Source organism: Diadema antillarum, unplaced genomic scaffold, assembly GCF_040938485.1.
Source record: "Diadema antillarum isolate AM-2024a unplaced genomic scaffold, OU_Dant_1.0 seq00000015_RagTag, whole genome shotgun sequence".
NCBI classification, from domain to species: Eukaryota; Metazoa; Echinodermata; class Echinoidea; order Diadematoida; family Diadematidae; genus Diadema; species Diadema antillarum.
The window spans coordinates 1,709,488-1,730,193 of NW_027271135.1; the positions used below are offsets into that span (position 1 = coordinate 1,709,488).

A 20,706-nucleotide genomic window follows, 5' to 3' on the forward strand; every position below is an offset into this window, starting at 1 on the left:
AAAATGATGTATAACTCAAATCAAATGGACTCTCCTAACCTATCTAAATATTGGAAAGAAAGCACAAACTCAGGAAAAGTGTGAACTGAGAAAAGAGGCTCTGAAGTACAGTGTCTATTCAAGCGCTTAATCTTTACCAAACCGTGCTGGCAGTGCGATGAATGGAACAAAAAACAGGAAGTAAACCACCAGAGTAACAACAATGAAGGGATTATCAGATTAAACTGAAATTAGGCATGCCTCATAAACACATTCTGTCCATAATTAATGCCAACTTTCAAAGCAGTAGCAGTATCCTTTCAAAAGTTATTAGAGTTGAAAGTGAAGAGTGTGGACAAGGTTTTTCAGAAATGAAAAAGGGAATCTAAAGACACACCTAATCACACTATTCAACCAAAAATGTTCGAGATAAACTACTAAAAAAACACACTTTCCTGCCGATTTCATGATACCAAATTTTAGCATAATGTAAAAGAAGACCCACTCTTTCAGAAAATATGAAAAAGTCAAGTTCGGCTAGGTTGACCCATTTCACTTATTTTCAGTCCTCACGCAAAATCAGTGTGTGCGACTTTATGTTCGTTTTGAGGTGCACGGTCACATATAATATCGCGTAATAGAGGTGTTATTAATAGATTGAAATGTCATATTCCACAAAAAACATTACTTATGTTATATTCGTCGTTAATATTGCCTCATTTGAATTATGGAGTTTTAGTATGGGGTAACACGCATCAGAATTTATTTGAAAGAGTGTCCCTCTTGCAATAGAAAGCCCTCCGCATTATCTGCCATTCCCCTGTACGTTCTCATACAAACACGTTGTTTACCTCTAATAAGCTCTTTAAAATTAAAGATTTATTTTTGTATAATTTAGGCCAATTTATATATAAGTATTGTAACAATTTCCTTCCATCTATTTTTAATTCCATGTTCCTAAGAAACCAATCAGTTCATGAATATCCCACTATTTATATCGGCCCAAATTATTGGAATTCTCTGAATCATGATATAAAAAAACGCCCCATCCATACATTCTTTCAAGAGGAGACTGAAGTCCTTTCTATTGCAGTCGTATGACTTTGCAGGACACAACTAGCCATTTGGCCTTCTTTCTCACATACAGACTTACTTTTTCCTCTTTGAAGAATAAATTGTAATCTTTTGGATGTCTGCTGCTATCTACGCTTTCGCCAAAAGAGTCAAAGACATGAATGTCTGTCTTATTCCTGTTATTCCTCACGTCCCTTCATTTCCTTGCTTTTCTCCTTTCAGACGCTACAATCACGTTTCCCCCTCCACAACCATTATCTGTTTCTCTTGATACGCTTCTGTCGAAGATCGCTGTCTCTGTTGTGCATTTTCGTTTGCTATTTTGTCTTCTATTTGTTCATCGTTTCCATTCCGTTTTGTCCCGTACAGCCTCTTCTTCAGTAGTTGTTTTGCTGTCTAGTCTTGTTTCATGTTTGTTCGCGTCTGTTAGTCTTGTCCATCCCGTTTTGTCCCGTACAGCCTTTTCTCCAGCAGTTGTTTTGTTGTCTAGTCTTGTCCTATGTTGTTCACGTCTATGATAGTAAGTGTATTTATCTGTGAATCTAGTTCTCAGTGGGCTTCCAGACTTCTTCCTCTTTTTTCCCCTCTCCTTTTGTATTTATGATGCTTCAATTAATCTTTCCATTGATGTTATTATTCCAGAGGGGCCCACATTCTACAAGCTCTGTCTTTTTAGTGGGTCTCTCCATTTTTCGCACTTTAAGCAAAGTTATACATGTACTTTATTTCGATCACTTCTGGTTTTTTTTTTACTACAATGTATAATTACTATAAGGTCCTCCTCAATTGTTTTACATTCTTTTCGATACATAATGTTCTGTTTACCTTATTCTCTGTTGTCAAAAGAAGTGTAACTTATATGTTTTGTCGAAAAATGAAATAAACTTTGAATTGAAAAAAAGCATTAATTTTTAGAATACACAAATAATTTTTTAGATAGGGCACACGAATTGAAGACTCTTATGCCTCATTTTATCTTTACCCCTCTGCTTAGTATTATATTTCGATCATCTCAAAATGTAAGTTATCAACAAGTTATCTAACATGAATGTTTTACGCTCGTAAAGTGTTGTTGTAATACACGAATAATCATCATACCTAAGAAAAGTCGGAAGTAGAATACGAAGCAATTGCTACTTGGTTGTCTGATACACTTTGAAAGTTGGGACTTCATTAATCGACACATCAGCTGCATATAAAACTGAGCATATCATTCTTTTTAAAAAAATATATCATATATAGCTTATAATGTCCTTGAATGACAAGGATGAAACACATATATTCGTCCGATTCTTTGGTAAACTATCAATGATTCAACACTTTCAATTTGATGTTTTGTTGGCCATGGGGTATAGTATAGCAGGTCGTTTTCTGTTTTTGTTCTTTTCTTTGAAAGAAAATTTGAGCATATACAGTCAAAATGCTAAAAATGCTAAAAAGATATATAAAAATACCTGGAAAATATGTGACAAAAATTATATTGGTCTTTAATCTCCTTACCTCTGATAGGGATATCTCCAAGCTCACTGAAGATGAGTTCATACTCCACAGTCCTACTGATACTTCCACAGACCTCGATGATAGGAGATTCGGGTTCCGTTTCGATAGAGAAGCTAGTACTTTCAGTCATGGACAATTCAACCTGGTGAACACAGAGAAACGAAGAAAGATACCTTGCTGGATTTAAACAATTTAAAAGACACTTCAAATCAACCGATAAAAAATAGAAAGGGGCAAGACCGTCACCGACATTTAACTTCATAAATAATAAATATTGGTATCAGATTTCTGGCGAAGTGTTCTTTCATGGAATATCACCTTTACAAATGTGTGGAAACGTAGTATCGATAGCAATACGTGACCATGCATGAAAAAAACAACAAAACACGCCCTGAATTCACATGAGGACTAGAAATGGGTGAAGCGGGTGAACATAGCGAATTTCTAGTTGTTGTTGCTTTTTTGTTGTTTTTTTATATGTTTTCTGAAGAGCTAGCATTTCTTCTAAAATAATAAAAAGTTTGGGATCATTAAATTGACAGAAAGGTTCGTTTTAAACGGTTTTCTACGTCATTATTGTCTGCAGAATAGTGGGATAAGGAATGTCATTCATGCCCAAATAATTACACATTCTTCACTTTGAACTCTAAAAAATTTTCTAAGAATGGTTTTCCTGCCTTGAAAGTTGAGATCAGGATGGCATAGAAGTATTTATAGAGCATGTTAATAGTCAGCTTAATTTAATGATCTCTGCATTGAGTTTTGCATCCTATTCCCCATTCATTACACAGCTATTGCACGGCCTTGTATGATCACGTGTTTGGATAGACCAAATACTTTGCAGACTTCTTTTCCCGACTGTGTTCATTCTTTTTAATGAAATAGGTCAGGGGAATCATTTTGATTGAGTTATATATCATTTAAAAACCCTAAAGTCTAGTCTTTCAGAATTTGTCAATGCCTAAAAATCCAGCTCTGGTGACTCTCTTTTGGTTCTGTGATGCAGGCTCACATTTAAACATGTACATGTACAACTCATAGTATCAATAAAAATATTCATCTCTATCACTTCTAGTTCTAGAGACACCTTTTTCAAAGATTACTTTTGGGGGGATGGTGAGGGTATGGGGCAGGAGCATGGTGCCCATTTTAACAAATTAAGTATTGTGATCCTAACCCCTTACGGATGCGACCTGCCAAGTTTGGTGAACATCCATCATGAGGTTTTCAAGAAGAAGACGAAAATGTACAATTTAGTCCCCAATCTGGACCTTCCCACCACTCCCCCCTGCCAACAGCGGGGGGCTGGATATGCTATGAAACAAACTACAGTCATTAATGCACTATTAAACTCATAGAATTGACTTAGCTCTATCACTTCTGATTCTGTAGAAGATTTTTTTAAGATTCCTTAATTTTGAGAGGTTTGGGTCCCTTGGGGCCCACCGGGTGGGACATGTTGCCCATTTTAACAAATTGAGATCCTAACCCCTTAAGGATGCTGCCTGCCAGGTTCGGGGAAAATCCATTATGAGATTGTGAGGATGATTATGAAAATGTGCAATTAAGGCCCCATTTAGACCTCCCCCCCCCCCCCCCCGTCCCAATGGGGGGGGGGGGGGGGGCACCCTCATTCCACCATGAACACACTTGAAACTACATTTATCAATGTACTAACTCAAAGTATTAACTTAGCTCTATCACATCTGGTTCTGGAGGAGAAGATCTTTAAAATACCTCAATTGTGGGGGATTTGTGGGCCCCCTGGAGCCCCCTCGGTGGGGCATGGTGCCCATTTTAACAAATTTAGATCCTAACTCCCTAGGAATGCTACCTGCCAAGTTTGGAGAAAATCCATCTTGAGGTTTTCAAGAAGATGAGGAAAATGTGCAATTTAAGCCCCATTTGGACCTCCCCAACCCCCCCCAACACACACACACACACACACACTCCCCGCCTCAAAGGGGACACCCCTGGATCTGCCAGGAACAAACTTGAAACTACAGACATTAATCTAACTCACAGTATTAACTTAGCTCTATCACTTCTGGTTCTAGAGAAGACGATTTTGAAAGATTCCTTAATTTGGGGGGTTCGGAGCCCACTGGGGGCCCCCTGGGTGGGGCATGGTGCCCATTTTAATAAATTGAGATTCTAACCTCCTAGGGATGCTATCTACCAAGTTTGGTGAAAATCGCTTTTGTGGTTTTCAAGAAGAAGATGAAAATGTAAAAAGTTTACGCAAGACACACGAAGGACGACGGATAACGCACGACGGACGCCGGGCGCCGGACGAAGAGCGATCGGAATAGCTCACTTGAGCCTTCGGCTCATGTTAGCTAAAGCAATTGGCTCCTTTCTGAGATATTCGGAGGGCAAAAGGAAGTAAGTGCACAAAAATGCATGAAAAATGGCAAAAGCAAGCAAGAAGTTGTTGATATGATTGTCACTTGCTTCACTTTGCCAAATCATTTATATTTACACACAATCTAAAATAGTTTGGCAAAAGGGAGAAAATAACATCCATGATTATGATTGTCAATTGCTTCCTTTTGCCATTAAAATTGTTTTATGTTTGTTACAAATTTATAATACTTTGGCGAGAGGAAGCAAGTAAAACATTCTCATGATATGATTGTCAATTGCTTCCTTTTGCCAGATTTTCCTAAAAATCTGAAATACTTTGGCAAAAGGAAGCAAGTTACAACCTCATGATATGATTGTTACGTGTTTCCTTTTGCCAAATTATTTGTATTTGCACGCAATCTAAAATACTTCGGCAAAAGGAAGCAAGTTACAACCTCATGATATGATTATTACTTGCTTCCTTTTGCCATTTTTTTTATGTTTGCTACAAATCTATAGTACTTTGGCAAAAGGAAGCAAGTTACATATTGATTAGTTTCTATGTAAATATCAAAATTCCTCGAATTGTCATGAATGCATCACCATATAATGACTTGCACGAACACCGACATCTTTTCATATCGTAAATTTCCATGCTGAAGGGCTAACCCAAAAACATAATTTTCTCTATTTGTAGCATTTGTAGTATACTCGATGTCACTTGCTTCCTTTTGTCAAAGTAGGACAGTATAGTGACTGACAGTATTAGATGGACAGTTGATTTTTTTTTCTCACACATCATTTTTTTTTTGAAGGGGAGGGCAAATAGGTATGACAATCCAAGACCTACCCTCCCCCCCCCAACATCAACACTCACCGTGAGGCAACCAGAGAGATAGTTGAAAACTGATACTTTGACAGGAACTCTCTCTCCCCGGAGGACGGAGTAAGGGAGTGTGTAGGAGAGGAAGAACGGCTGGAAGGCTCGGATGGACGTTGAGTCAGCCACGCCCACTCCGTGAGTGGGTGACAGACAGAAGGCACTGGCCACCCAGTCCGTTATGGTGTGTGGAATTTCTTCCCTGGTAACCTGCTGGCCACTTGCCCTTTAACAAAACAGCGAAGCAAAGTCAATGTAAAAATGAATATGGGACAAAATAGCAACAACTACAGATCTTAAAACGGCATTATGGAAACAAACCATACTTACCCCTATTGCATATTATCATAATTTTTGTCATGTGCATATGAAGAGTTTGTTCGCAAGAACCGATAAGTCCGTATTATTTTTGTCAAATAAAGATATAGGTGCGAATAAAGGTCAAGAGAAATAAAGAGAATAATAAGAACAATTTTGCTTCTTTTGACCATAACTTCAGAAATGTACCTTTATATGTAGTGACCAATATATCATTTAAAAGGTATTATTTTGTACTGTATGACAAAGACCATACTTTAGAATCTTCAAAAATGGACCTCATCGGTTTTTGCGAACAAACTCTTCATTTTTGTTTAATCCACCAAAAAGGACAACTATTATGCATTGATGATGACAACGGTATAATCCAATCATTCCAAGAATTTGAAATGATAATTATCACTATCTTATGCATCATCTTTCTAAACAAGCATAACACGTTCCACCACATACAATATATAGGAAAAATATGTAATTGAGTATATGAATATAAGAACGACCCAAGTCCAATTTTTGGCCAAATTCAGTTTGACATGGGAAATTGTAGCTTATGCATGGACCCATCTTGTGTATAAATGATAAATCCTAATTAACCCCGGAAGTGCCTGAAATAAATGAGTTAAATCTTATATGAATGTAAGAATGAAGGACTTGGGTCATTCTTACATTCATATTATAGCGCCCTCTCTCGTCCTTCTCTCCTCTCTATAGCAGAATATCATGTATATGAATCAAAGAACGACCCAAGTCCATATGAATCAAAGAACGACCCAAGTCCATCACACAAAATGGCCTCTCCACAATTAATGTTAATGTTAATTGTCATAATAATATATGTTCTAATTTGTATATACAATGTTGCCTTCCCATCACAGTTAAATAGAATATTATTGGACAAACAAAAAAGATATGAAGTTTTTTTTTAGTTTACTCGAAATGGTCTTCCATGGACTTGGGTCGTTCTTATATTCATATACTCAATTTCTCAGAGTTAGTATCAAATAGTTCCTTGTTATGTTTGTCATTGTGAAGAAGTGCAAAATAAGTAACTTGTGCCATCATGTGCAAGCAAAAAAAAAAAAAAAAAGAAATCCTTTTACAACAGACAGTCACATATATACTTACATAAATACATTTACATCGCATATGTATTTTTTTTCTCCCGACCTATGTATCTTCAAATAACTACATGTATATTGTTATAAATGACTTAAATAACTTCTATTAAATACTTGAATAGTATATCATTTACTCATTATTCATCTAGCGATCGACTTCCGACAAGCTTTGCATTTTAGTGGGTCACTATTTTCCAAAATCGAATTCATTTTCCGCTCGCCCACGAGGTATCTATACATTGTTCCTCCTAATTATTGTGTTATTCTACAATTTATCTTGTATACTACATTAATCATTTGCAGACGTTTGAACAATAATGATTATTATTTCATGACATGTATACTTTGTACTATGTTTTAGATTTTTTGTTGATTGGAAATAAACTATGATTGATATGATACGTAAATGAACGCATATAAAAACACAGATACTCATACTAAACAGCGTTCTTCTGATATATTCATACAAGATCGAGTTTGAGAATTTAGATAGATAGATGATTCCTCCATACAGAATGAACACCTGTTTAAGAAGTTTTGTACACGCAATAAAAGATGTGACCATTAGATGTCTCAGTTTTAATTACTATGGCCAAATTACATCATTGCACCACCCTTATGTTATGCGTACACAGTGTATATGCCGTAACACTTACTTAACGGATTACTGTGGTCATTTTTTGAGCGACAACAGATATATTTTGAGAACGATTAAAAGCATGATAATATAAAGCTGTGGGGTGTAGAGTTTGCTTCCTGTTTCATGTCGCATGTACTGCACAAAGAACAGCGTGCCGTGAGATTAAACACTTGAATAGACCCTAAATCCTAAGTCTTCTTTTCCAATTAGATTCTTGTGAGAGTGTGTTCTTTCTATTTTTGAGACAGATTAGGAAATATCATTTTTAGAGAGAGCGAGGCTTCATTTTAAAAGAATAGACCAAGCTCTTTAAAAATTTCTTCTCAACTTAAAATCAATGTTTGGTGACTTTTGGTTGTTGTGATGTCTTGTCACATAATATTGAAGTAATAATAACAATTATCGCTACAATAGCTATGATAGTGATTATTAACAAATATCACTTTACTCTCTAAAATATCAAAGGACAATGTTCACTCTTGAAAGAGTGAAAACAGAAAAGAATGAATTTAGAGTGAATAAGAGTGATTTTTAGTGAAAATGAACATTTTAACTAAAGGTTCACTCTAATTCCTCTCTAAAACACGCTCTTTTTTTTTAATCCACTTCTTCACGAGTGAACATTATCACTCGATATTTTTAGAGAGTATACAGAGCAAAAATTATGAACATAATTGTATTCTTCTGCACTGTAAAAGCTGCTGGTATGCTTGCCAATAATGAATAAAAGTTATAGAATAATTATTATATAAAGAAATTCCTCTCAAGTCTTGATTTGAAGCCCCCTACAGTTTGAAGGACAAGTCCACCTTCATATGAATGTGGATTGAGTGAATGTAGCAATATCAGTAAAACACATCACTGAAAGTTTTGGGGGAAATCGGACAATGCGTTCAAAAGTTATGAATGCTTAAAGTATCTGCTGGATGAGAAGACTTCTATAGTGTATGATGTCATGATATTATGCGTACAACCATATAAAGAAAACAAAAAGAGAATTTCAAAAAACTTTACTTTTTTAATTAAGTGAACTTTTCTTCGACTTGTTACTGACATAATAGGTTCAGGGTAATACTATTCCCCCTGCCTTCTGAACGAGAGAAGTCAAGTGTTCCTTTGTTATGCGAGGAAAGTGAGAATATGTTGAATTTCCTTTATTCTTTCTTTATATCGGTGTAAAAAATACTCATGTGACATCACAAGCTATAGTAGTCTTCTCGTCAAGCCTTGAATGAGCAGAAACTTCACAAATGCATAACTTTTGAACGGATCGTCCGATTGTTTAAACTCTCAATGATGTGCTCTACTAATGTTGCTGTATTCACTCAACCCACATGTCTATGAAGGTTAACTTGTCCTTTAATATCATCTGGAGATATCATGACTTTTACTATAATTCATTCCGCATACATGAGAGGTGTGCAGGCAAAATCTACATCTCCCAGATATTATTCATGCAGTGTCTCACATCAGAGACAAGATTGCTTGAATTATGGTGGAGAAGAAACACTAACCCCATTCTTGATAGCTTCCAAAGCCATGTTTCCGGGAAGTAATTTCTCAATTCTGCCATGGGTGTCGCTTCATCTGCAGGTTCCAATTCAACCCGGTCTGGTATGTGCGTTATAGGCACTGGCTCTGAATCCAATACAAAACGAACATTTGCCCCTGGGTCCGGTAACCCGTGATGGAAGCCTGGGTTCATTAAGCTCGGATATAACCAACACGGATCAGGAAACTGACCTGGGACAAAGACATGGTTAGGAAAATACAACAAATTTCAGTGATATCTCGACCCTGTATAGATTACGCCAGTAAAGATGTCAGAGACACCTAGAACTCATACAGTCAGGGCAACAAATCGTAGTGATACCTGAACCTCGCATGGTCAGTAAAAAAAAAAGAAAGAAGAATCAACGTGTTACAATGACCTTATCAAACTGCCGGTTTTTGAAGTTAGTTCCAATTTGCCACATTAAATACTACATAATGTTGAAAATTATTGGCTTCCTGAACAATCTAGAGTTTAATCAGTATTTCATTTAATAATCACTTGTTTGCTGGATGACCTAACACTATCAGGTCAGGGTGGGGCATCGGTCATATTCAGGGATTGTTCTAGTTGTACATGTATTTGTATTTGAATTCAGTCTTTTTTTGTGTGTAATAATGTATTATTTGGCAGTGTTTGTAGCTGTTTTACATTAAATATAGCTGATTCGTGGCGCATGCACTGGGCGGGGAGGAAGGCCTCGAGCCTCGGTGATTAAGTTTGCTTTTTTTTCTCCCCTGGCAACCAGCGGCATGCACCTGGAATCACAACAATCTTTATATCATGTGAAACGATTTCCTGTGTGCATTCTATGTCCGCTTGTATTGTTTGTTGGATTGCCGAATAAATAATAATGATAAAAGTAATAATAATAATAAAAATAGTGATAAAAATAATGTAAAATGTAATCATTCATATAACAGGAACCTGCAAATGATGGTGATATCTCTAAAACGTATCACCTAATTCTGTATGTCTAAGCCGTACACCCATTTCGTTGACTATGACGACTGAAGAGGAGACAGTTTATGTTATCATTATACACTGATTTACATTTTCTGATATTAAGGGTGGAATAACTATGAAGGTTATTTATCAATTGTTTCTTTTTACAGTTGTAAAGTGTTCAATTTATCTATTTCGTCGATATTTCCTGTTTTTATTGTTCTGTAACTTATTAATCGTAAAGGTATAATTTACCATTTGCAAAAATATAAAAATAAAAAATGAGTAAGGGATAGAAACAGACACTGTAAAAAACTGAATTGGTAAAATCGATGTTAAGCACTGCTAAATTTACAAAATTTGAACAAAAGAATGTTTCCAGACTAAACCATCTACAGATATGGTTTACTAGGAAAAATACAGATATTTCCTTACATTTTAGGATTTATCATCAAAATTGTACATGATGGGATGTTTTGTGGTACAACCGACCTACTCATATACATTTTGAAATCACTGTTCCCAAAAGTAAACAGGACCTTTGAATAGCATGAATGATTTGCAGCAAAGCTCCTGGTGTCAACATGCATAGCAGCGATAAATGATCAATGAAAACAACATCTGGGCAAATAAAAAATAGAACGGAACCCTAGTCTACTTACAAGGTATGTATCTTGTAATGGTTACCCAGCATGGTCTTGTCTCTAGCTCAAAGTCGGACATGACGTCAACTCCAGCCATCTGAAGGATATACACACAGCGATTTCAAATTCACCATAAGAAAATATCATCGTCATGACGAACCTTCCGGAACGAAATATGCCACGGTGCTCCTGCTCTTCAGTGATAGTTTAAAGGGATCGTATAGTTTTGGTTGAGACCTAATTTCAGGTTTCTTACATTTTTTTGGTGATATAATGGGCAACCTCTTACAAAATATGAAAGAACATTTAATTATACGAGGAATTTAACCTCTGTTAGGTGAAAATTGGTTTTGAAATGGCTGAGATATCCAAAACAAAGAGCAATTCTAATAAAGTGTGGGACCCACACTTTATTACGATCGCTTTGTTTTACTTTGTTTTTGGATGTTTCAGTCATTTCAAACCCGAATTTAATCAAATAAACTTTGAATTTCTCTTAAAATGGTATGCCTGTACTATAATCATAAGTGTTTTCTTGATATCTCACAAAAAGTTAACAGCCCAATTCCCATTTCCACCAATACTGTACCAGCCCTTTAAAGGCATGAGCATTTGTGAAGGTGCATCACAAAACAATCAAAAATTAAAAAAAATTAAAAAAAATTCTGAAAGAGCAAGTCTTATTCTACATTAAGCTAGAATTTGGGATCATAAATTGGGCAGGAAAGTGTGTTTTTCAGCAGTTTATCTTGAACATTTTTTGTTAGAATAATGTGATTAGGTTTGTCTTTAGAATCCCCTTTTAATTTCTTATAAACTTTGTACACGCTCTCCACTTTCAACTCTAATGACTTTAGAAAGAATAATGCTACTGCTTTTAAAGTTGCCATTGATTATGGACAGAATGTGTAATAAGTCAAGCTCAATTTCAGTTTAGTCTGATAATCCCTTCATTGTTACTCAGATGGTTTACGCCCTGTTTTTTGTCTCATTCATCGCACTGCCGGCACGATTTTGTAAAGATTAAGCGCTTGAATAAACACTGTACTTCAGAGCCTCTTTTTTATCAGTTCACACTTTTCCTGAGTGTGTGTTTTCTTTCCAATATATAGATAGGTTAGGAGAGTCTATTTGATTTGAGTTATACATCATTTAAAAGCTTAGAGTCTACTCTTTCAGAATATGCTCTTAACTAAAATTTCATATCTGGCGACTTTTTGTTTGTTTTGTGATGCAGGGTCACATTTATTCCTGAGGGACAATCTTATTTTTTTTATTCAAATTTTGAATCGCAGGCTGAAAATTCAACAATTAACTTATTATGCCATCAAATCACTTTTAATAAATCAAATATCGTTCCAGAAAATTGATGCTGTGGAACCAGGCACCTAACAGAATTTTATGCGATCGATTTGCCTGTAAATAGAACTGTGCAGGTAACAGTATCTACATTCTCTTGTGATTACACGTAGTATAACATTACAGGGAAAGAAGGATAGAAAAGTTTAACAATGTCATTTTTTCTTTTTAGAGCAATCCCAGATATCTAAGATATGTTGCCTTTCGATGAAAAAACAGTTTGAACCCCCTTTTTAATCAGCAAAAAGCTTTTTATTTGTTTTTTTTTCTTATAAATCATAATACAATATAACACCTTGCTTTGAACCTAGATATTATTAGAAACATGAAGGCTTAAACTGGATGCACATTGCATCATACAGGACTGTATCAGGACTGTATATGAATGCCAATAGGGTATCTTATCATATTTCATCGAGACAAAACTAAGATATTGTATGGAATAGAATTCCTGAATATAAGGACGACCCAAGTCCTATTTTTGGCCAAATTCAGTTTAACATGGGAAATTGTAGCTTATACATGGACTTCAGATCTTGTGTATAAATGATAAACCCTAATTACCTCCCGGAGGTTCCTAACATGAATGAGTGAAATCTGATATGAATGTAGGAATGACCCCAACTGCTTTAGAGTAGTTTGGGAAAGGTACACAAATTACAGAAGAACCAAGATCCTGCCATTTGAATAACACAAAATTATTGGGGAAAATGGAGAAAATCGTGTTTTCAGTGCGCATGTTAGTAGTAAGCCTATGTATGGTCTGAATTTCGAAACAACTAAAAATGTAGCAATCAAACCGTTTTAGAAGATTGGGAAACTAGTGAAATGGCAGCATTTTTACCTTACCTTTGAACAAATGACCAAACAGATTCAGAGATTTGATGTCTAGTAATACGTGTGTATTAAAACTTTATGAAAATACTCTCCCGCACTGCAGAGACACGGGGAAAATTGTGACATTTTGCAATTTGAACTTGACCAATGACCTTTGGCCCTTGACTTTGGTTATGTGCAACCATCGTTTGATGCCGACAACTTTATTCACTTATTTATGCATGTGCAAATATTCAGCTGGGTACCTGTAGCGGTTCCTTAGTTATATTGTCCACATATTATTGCTTATAAGAGACAAATGGAAGAAATTGCCAAACATTTTAAATAACACAAACACATATATGCACATTATAGCTCCAAGTATACAAACAGACGTGTACACGCACAGCTACACACACATGATGACTTAGTATAGTAATGAGGGACATTACACTGTTGAAGACAATTACATTTTTGTAGGCCATACGGAATAAAAGCTGAAAAAAGCAACAAAACTCTCTTATCTTTTGCTTTTACCATACCATTAATCAGTTGTTAATATAACAGCCTATCCTGTGTATGATTCAAAGAACGACCCAAGTCCATCACAGAAAATGACCTCTCCACAATTAAATGCAAACTTTAATTGTGATGATGATGATGATATATATATATATATATATATATATATATATATACTAATGTCTATATACAATGTTGCCTTCCCACTACAATCAAATAGAACATTATTGGACAAATAAAAAAGATATGACGTTTTTTTTTTTTCTTTTTTAAGTTACTCGAAATGACCTCCCATAAAATCGGGGCGTTCTTACATTCAGATATTATAGTCTCCCATGCCCTTAAAATGTTCTTCCAATCCAAGCTATATGAGGAAAGATGATATGGTTGTACCATTCGTCTTTGTTTCTATTATTTTGCTGCATCCATACAGCTTAAAGGATGATACAGTATTGGTAGAGATGAGAACTGGGCTTTTATTTTTTTTTGCGCGCGCTACCAAGGAAACACTTATGAAATAATACATTTCATACCATTTCAAGAGGAATTCAAAGTTTATTTGATGAAAATCGGGTTGGGATGACTGAAACATCCAAAAAAAAAAAGTAAAACAAAGTGATCGTTATAAAAGGTGGGTCCAACACTTCATTAGAATCGCTCTGTTTTAGATATCTCAGCCATTTTAAGACCAATTTTCATCAAATAAACGTTGAATTCCTTATGGAATTACATGCTCTTTCATATGCGACCGTGCACCACAAAACGAACATAAAGTCGCACACACTGATTTTGTGTGAGGACTGAAAATAGGTGAAATAGTTTAAACGAGCCAATCTTGACTTTTTCACATTTTAAGGAAGGGCAAGTCTTCTTCTACATTATGCATAAATTTAGGATCATAAAACAGGCAGGAAAGTGTGTTTTCTAGCAGTTTATCTTGAAATTGACAACTTCGACCAATGTGCTAACGAAATTTTTGGAGAAAGAAAATCCATTTTTTTGATGGGAGATTACAATATAGATTTATTACAACCTACCCATTTCCATGACATATTACTTTCCAACTCACTGCATCCCCACATCAATAAACCTACCAGAATAAATAACACCACCAATAGTAAAACATTAATAGATAATATACTGTCTAATGTTATAACTGAAACCTGTATGAACGGTATCCTTTATTCAGATATATCTGATCATTTACCGATTTTTATGATTAATGATAAATCTGTAATAACTCCAATACGTCGCCAACCCAAACAATATTTGAAAATGTATCGAAATGAAACGCCACAAAATATTGAGTCATTGAATCAAGATTTATTCGAAGAACAATGGAATGACGTCTTTGAACTCCAAGATGTTAATTCTTCCTACGAAATTTTTTTGCAAAAATTATTAGATTATTATGATAAACATATTCCTTTAACTCCCAAAGTAAATGGAAGGAAAAGAGCCCGGCAACCGTGGATTACTCAAGGTCTTATACATTCCATTCTTACTCGAAACCGTCTTTATAAAATATCTCTGAGGAAACCTACTCCTGAAAACGTGAAAAGGTATAAAACATATAGAAATAGATTAACTTCTTTGATTCGAGTTTCACGTAAATCATATATTTCAAATAAACTCGAATCTAATAAGGATGATAAAAATGCTCTTTGGCGGATTGTTAATGAAATACTCAAAAAGAAACCTACGGAATGTCCTGATAGCTTTACCCATAATGATAAAGTTATTACTAATTCTGATCAAATTGCAAATATTTTTAACAATTTTTTTGTTAATGTTGGTCCTTCTTTAGCTGCATCTATTCCTATAAATGATATCAAAAATTATAAAGATTACTTACCTGAAAGTAATCAAAACTCATTGTTTTTTACTCCAATAAATGAATCAGAAATTATTGATATTGTTCGATCTCTGAAATGTAGTAATTCCTGTGGGCCTGACAAATTAAGGGTGAATTTTTTGAAAAAAATAATCTACCCCTTAGCAGCCCCTCTCACCCATATATTTAATTTATCCTTACTTAACGGTGAGTTTCCAGACTCTTTTAAAATCGCCAAAGTTATCCCCATTTATAAAAGAGAAGATCCATCACTGGTGAAAAATTATAGACCCATCTCACTGTTACCTGCAATATCGAAAATTTTAGAAAAATTAGTTTATAAGCGTCTCTCCTCGTTTATGATTGAAAATGAAATATTAAATGTGAATCAGTTTGGCTTTAGGAAAGGATTTTCTACCGATTATGCTATAATTAAATCTGTTGATAATATTATTGATGCGCTTATTAAAAAGGAGCACATAATTGGAGTTTTTATGGATCTTAGTAAAGCATTCGACACTATTGATCATGACATTTTATTTGAAAAATTACATAATTATGGCGTGAGAGGGATTACTTTGTCATGGTTTAGAAGTTATCTAAGTCATCGAAAACAATATGTTGCATTTAAATCCAGTCATTCGTTCCATTTGAACGTGTCATGTGGTGTCCCTCAGGGATCTATCCTCGGGCCCCTACTTTTTTTGATTTATATTAATGATATCATTAATTCCTCTCCTCGTTTAAACTTCATTTTATTTGCAGACGACACCAATGTTTTTTATTCCCACAAGGATATTGTAACATTGGTGGATACATTTAACATGGAATTAAGTAATATTTCGAAATGGTTTAGAAGTAATAAGCTTTCATTGAATATTGATAAAACATGTTTTATACATTTTCATACGCTTCAATCTCAACCCACCCTTCCTCAAAGTATTTCTATTGATGATATAAACATTGCTGAGAAACATTCAACCAAGTTCCTAGGAGTGACCCTAGATAACAATCTAACTTGGAATACTCATGTCCAGAATATTATAACAGCAATATCTAAGGCAACTGGTGTGTTAAGGAGAATAAAATACTTAATTAATGATCAAACTTTAATGATGTTATACAACACCTTATTTCTACCATATGTAATGTACTGTAATATTGTATGGGGCAACTGTAGCAAAACCAAATTGAACACAATTTTTCTTCTTCAGAAAAAGGCTCTTCGTATATGCACACATTCAAATTTTTTGGCTCACACTGATCCCATATTTTATCGCCTAAAAACCCTAAAGGCCCATGATATACATTCATATTTAACTGCTATATTTATGTACAAACACATTCGAAATTTATTACCATTTTTCCATAATGCCCTAGTTACTAATGATCATATTCACTCATACCCTACCCGTCGTTCCCATGATTTTCATTTAAGTAATCCAAAGCTTTTACTTGCTCAAAAGTCGATTAGACATCACGGTCCGGATACATGGAACACTCTTCCTGAAGAGTTGAAACAGTGTGCCTCCCTGTTTTCATTCAAAGCAAACTTAAAGAAGCATATTTTATCACAGTATACTTCAAATACGAATTAAGCCCGAATAATTTATATGACTTATGTTGGTCTCCCGATAGTAGCAACATCGTAAGTCATTCCCTCTTCCAGCAAACCAATTTTATCATTCCAAATCCCAGCCTATCTGCCCCTGTGCACTCTCAAGCACTCGCACGCACATTCACCACCTTCACACATCAGAGTTTATTTTCCCCTGCTATCCTCGCAGCAGAATTTGTATTGTTTACCAATTTACCTACCTACCTTTTCCTCGGGCCGGCCATCTTTTCAAGCAATGCTTACAATGCGGCCCTCTGCATTATCATTTCCTAAATATAATATTGTTATTGTAATCCCAGCTGCATAGACATGCATACTGTAATATCATTAATTTCCTTTTATATCATTGTTTATGCAAGTCAAACGACTCTGTTTCAAATATACTTTGTATATTTCCCATGTTCACGATTATTCAGTTTATGTACAATGTATATTGATTTGCAGAAAATAAAGTATCTATTAAAACAAACAAAAAATTAAAACAAACAAAATTTTTGGCAGAACAGTGTGATTGAGTGTGTCTTTAGTGTCCTCTTTTCATTTCTTAAAATCTTGTACTCACTCTCCACTTTCAACTCCTTTAACTTTTGAAAGGATGATGCTACTGCTTTGAAAGTTGGCATTAATTAAGGACAGAGTGTGTTTATAAGGTTTGCTCAATTTCATTTTGATTTGGTAATCCCTTCATTGTTGTTACTCCAGTGGTTTACATCCTGTTTTTTGTCCCTTTGATCGCACAACCAGCACAGCTTGGTAAAGACTAAGCTGCACGTCTCATCACACGCACGAAGAAGCATGAACATATCACACCTGTCATCAGATCACTGCACTGGCTACAAATTCATGACCGCATCATCTTCAAAGTTCTACTCCTCACCTACAAGATTGTCCACAACTTAGCACCATCCTATCTTCATCATCTGGTTTCCCTCCGGACTATATCTACTTCCTCAACAACCAGACGCCTTCGTTCTCACACCACTGCACACCTTCAACTCACATCGGCACCGCGCACCCGTACCCGTTATGGCAACCGCGCATTCAGTGTTATTGCACCTACACTATGGAACAACTTGCCCATCCACGTCCGTAAAGCTCCAACAGTAGACTCCTTCAAATCATTACTCAAAACTCATCTGTTCTCTCATGCCATGTAATTTGAATTGATTTATTATATGCAGTCTGTATATATGTTAAGTTCGTTCTTTAAGTTATAACTTACAATGTTCATTTTATGTATTTTGTATCTTGTATTGCGTTTCATCGTATCACAATTTGTATATATTCCATAATTGAATCTATTTTCCAATTTTTTTTCTGCAGCGCTTAGAAACGTTGTAATAAGCGCTTTATAAATGATATTTATTATTATTATTATTATTATTGACATAGGCACTATACTTCAGAGCCTCTTTTCTCAGTTCACACTTTTCCTGAGTTTGTGCTTTCTTTCCAATATTTTGATAGGTTAGGAGAGTCCATTTGATTTGAGTTATACATCATTTTAAAGCTTAAAGTCTGCTCATTCAGATTATGCCCTTAACTAAAATTTCATGTCCGGCGACTTTTCGTTTGTTTTGTGGTGCAGGGTTACATTATCATAAGAAGTTTCTCATCTCACACACATACACACACACACACACCAAAAAAAAATATTGTTAGAAACCTCAACCAAAACTATATGATCCCTTTCGTATCCCTTTCTAACATCATAGGCCATTTTTTTTTTTTATAATAGATAAAACATTTCATTTCTATGACAAATACTCATATTGCGTTAAAATGTGTCTGACGTCATGTTGGCTCTTTATGATGTCATGGTCTCAGAGATCTAATAAACAAAACAATAAGGGTATTGTAAGCAGTCTGCAAAGTAAAGTTTACCATGGCGCAACAGACCTCTTACTTGTGTACGATGACGCGTGCTGAGGATATTTTGCCGACGAAAAATATGCACTGACTTGTGACATGTATACGTGTTTGACATTGCCTTGTAATGATGGTAAACTTACCCCAAAACTCGCCGAACTGTCGACATGCTTACTATACCACGAGGTCCTTGCATTTGAGTTTGGTGGGAGCGCGATCTCCTCAGTCCGTGGACATGACACTGATCTTCTGAACGGGACATTGTTGAAGGAGTTGACTGGGGTAAATACCTGCAAACCAATGAATGGCAGAATCGTATCAAAAATATATTTTTGGACTCCATCATGGTCCATAATCATCTGTTTTTCGCAAGTGTTTTCACAATCTGTATGATATTAATCAAAACCACAAATGAAAATTTGATGCACAGATCTCACAGTTCACTTATCAATGTCAACACTGCGAACATTTAAAAGTCAACATGTCTGCCACTATGGAAATAAACCAAACATCATAATGTGACCGTGCATCGCAAAACCAACATAAAGTTGAACCCCTTGATTTGACATGAGGACTCAAAAGAGGTGAAACCGGTCAACAAAGTCAATTTCAAGTTTTTCATATTTTCTGAAAGAGCTTTTCTTCTTCTACAGTATACTAGAGTAGGCGATCATACAATGAATGAGAAAGTCTGTTTTAATCGATTTTTCTACAACTTTTTTTTTGACTAGTGAGATCATGTCTTTGAGGCCCCTTTTTATTTTTTGAAATCCTTTGCACATTCTTACAGATTTAACAATAATAACTTTTGAACTAAGCTAGTCATTTGAAAGTTGGTATTTAACATGAAAGGAATGTGTTTAAAGCGCATGTTCGATTTCAACTTTTTTTCTCTCTCTTCACTGTTGTTGCTCCAGTGGCTAACATTCTTTTGCTTGTTCCAACATCGCACAGCCAGCACAGCTTGTTGGAGAGTTAGCACTTGAATAGACCCTGTACTTCAGAGCCTCTTTTCTTCGTTCACATTTTCCAAAGTGCGTGCATTCTTTCCAACAATAAGGTCAAGAGAATCCTTCTGAATTGACTGATACATATTTGAAAGCTTAGAATCTGCTTCTCTAGCGACTTTCTGTTTGATTGTTTGTTTGTCTGTTTTTTTATGTTTTCTTTTATGAAGGGTCGCATATAATGTTGAAATAATTCTACTTCTTTCAGCTCACAAAACTTAGAAACTTAATGGATTTCCATGTCCTAGCCAATAACATAATCGTGAGATAAAGACATAGCGATCTGATTCAATTTGCATCGTAAAAGTGATACTCGGGTTTGGAAACTATAGATTAATGTTGATTTCTGAAGGAAGGCGTTTGCATGGTGGAGTACATTGAATATGCTCGGTTTGCGGTTCACCATGTGGAATCTTTAAAAGGACTGTTAGAATGACAGGAGGAAAAAAAAAGGTAGGATAAGAGGTAAGAAATTGAGTAAGAGTATTCTTTCTGGAGTGTGTGTAGAGATGGAAAGGACTGTGAACCGGAGAGAGATAGAAGAGCTTAGGAGTCCTTCTCCTATGCTCCATAATCATATAAATTAATGTTTGCTCAATTTTAACAAAATTGCCATGATTCATTTTATATAGCTCTCCTCCTAGTTTCTGTTGTAATGTATTCTCTTCAGAGCTAGGAAATAATG

The 20,706-nt window shown here is 35.3% G+C and overlaps 1 protein-coding gene across 1 annotated transcript in view; it reads right to left on the minus strand.

Annotated features, from left to right (window-relative positions):
• LOC139725121 (alpha-1-macroglobulin-like) overlaps positions 1–20,706 on the minus strand; it is a 53,603-nt gene that overhangs the window by 15,032 nt on the left and 17,865 nt on the right. Inside the window, exons 9-13 of the mRNA XM_071636208.1 lie at positions 19,158–19,304; positions 11,015–11,093; positions 9,370–9,598; positions 5,777–6,005; positions 2,554–2,695 (exon numbers count right to left, since the gene is read on the minus strand). Of these exons, the coding sequence (XP_071492309.1) occupies positions 2,554–2,695; positions 5,777–6,005; positions 9,370–9,598; positions 11,015–11,093; positions 19,158–19,304 (826 nt within the window). The remainder of the gene's footprint in view (positions 1–2,553; positions 2,696–5,776; positions 6,006–9,369; positions 9,599–11,014; positions 11,094–19,157; positions 19,305–20,706) is intronic.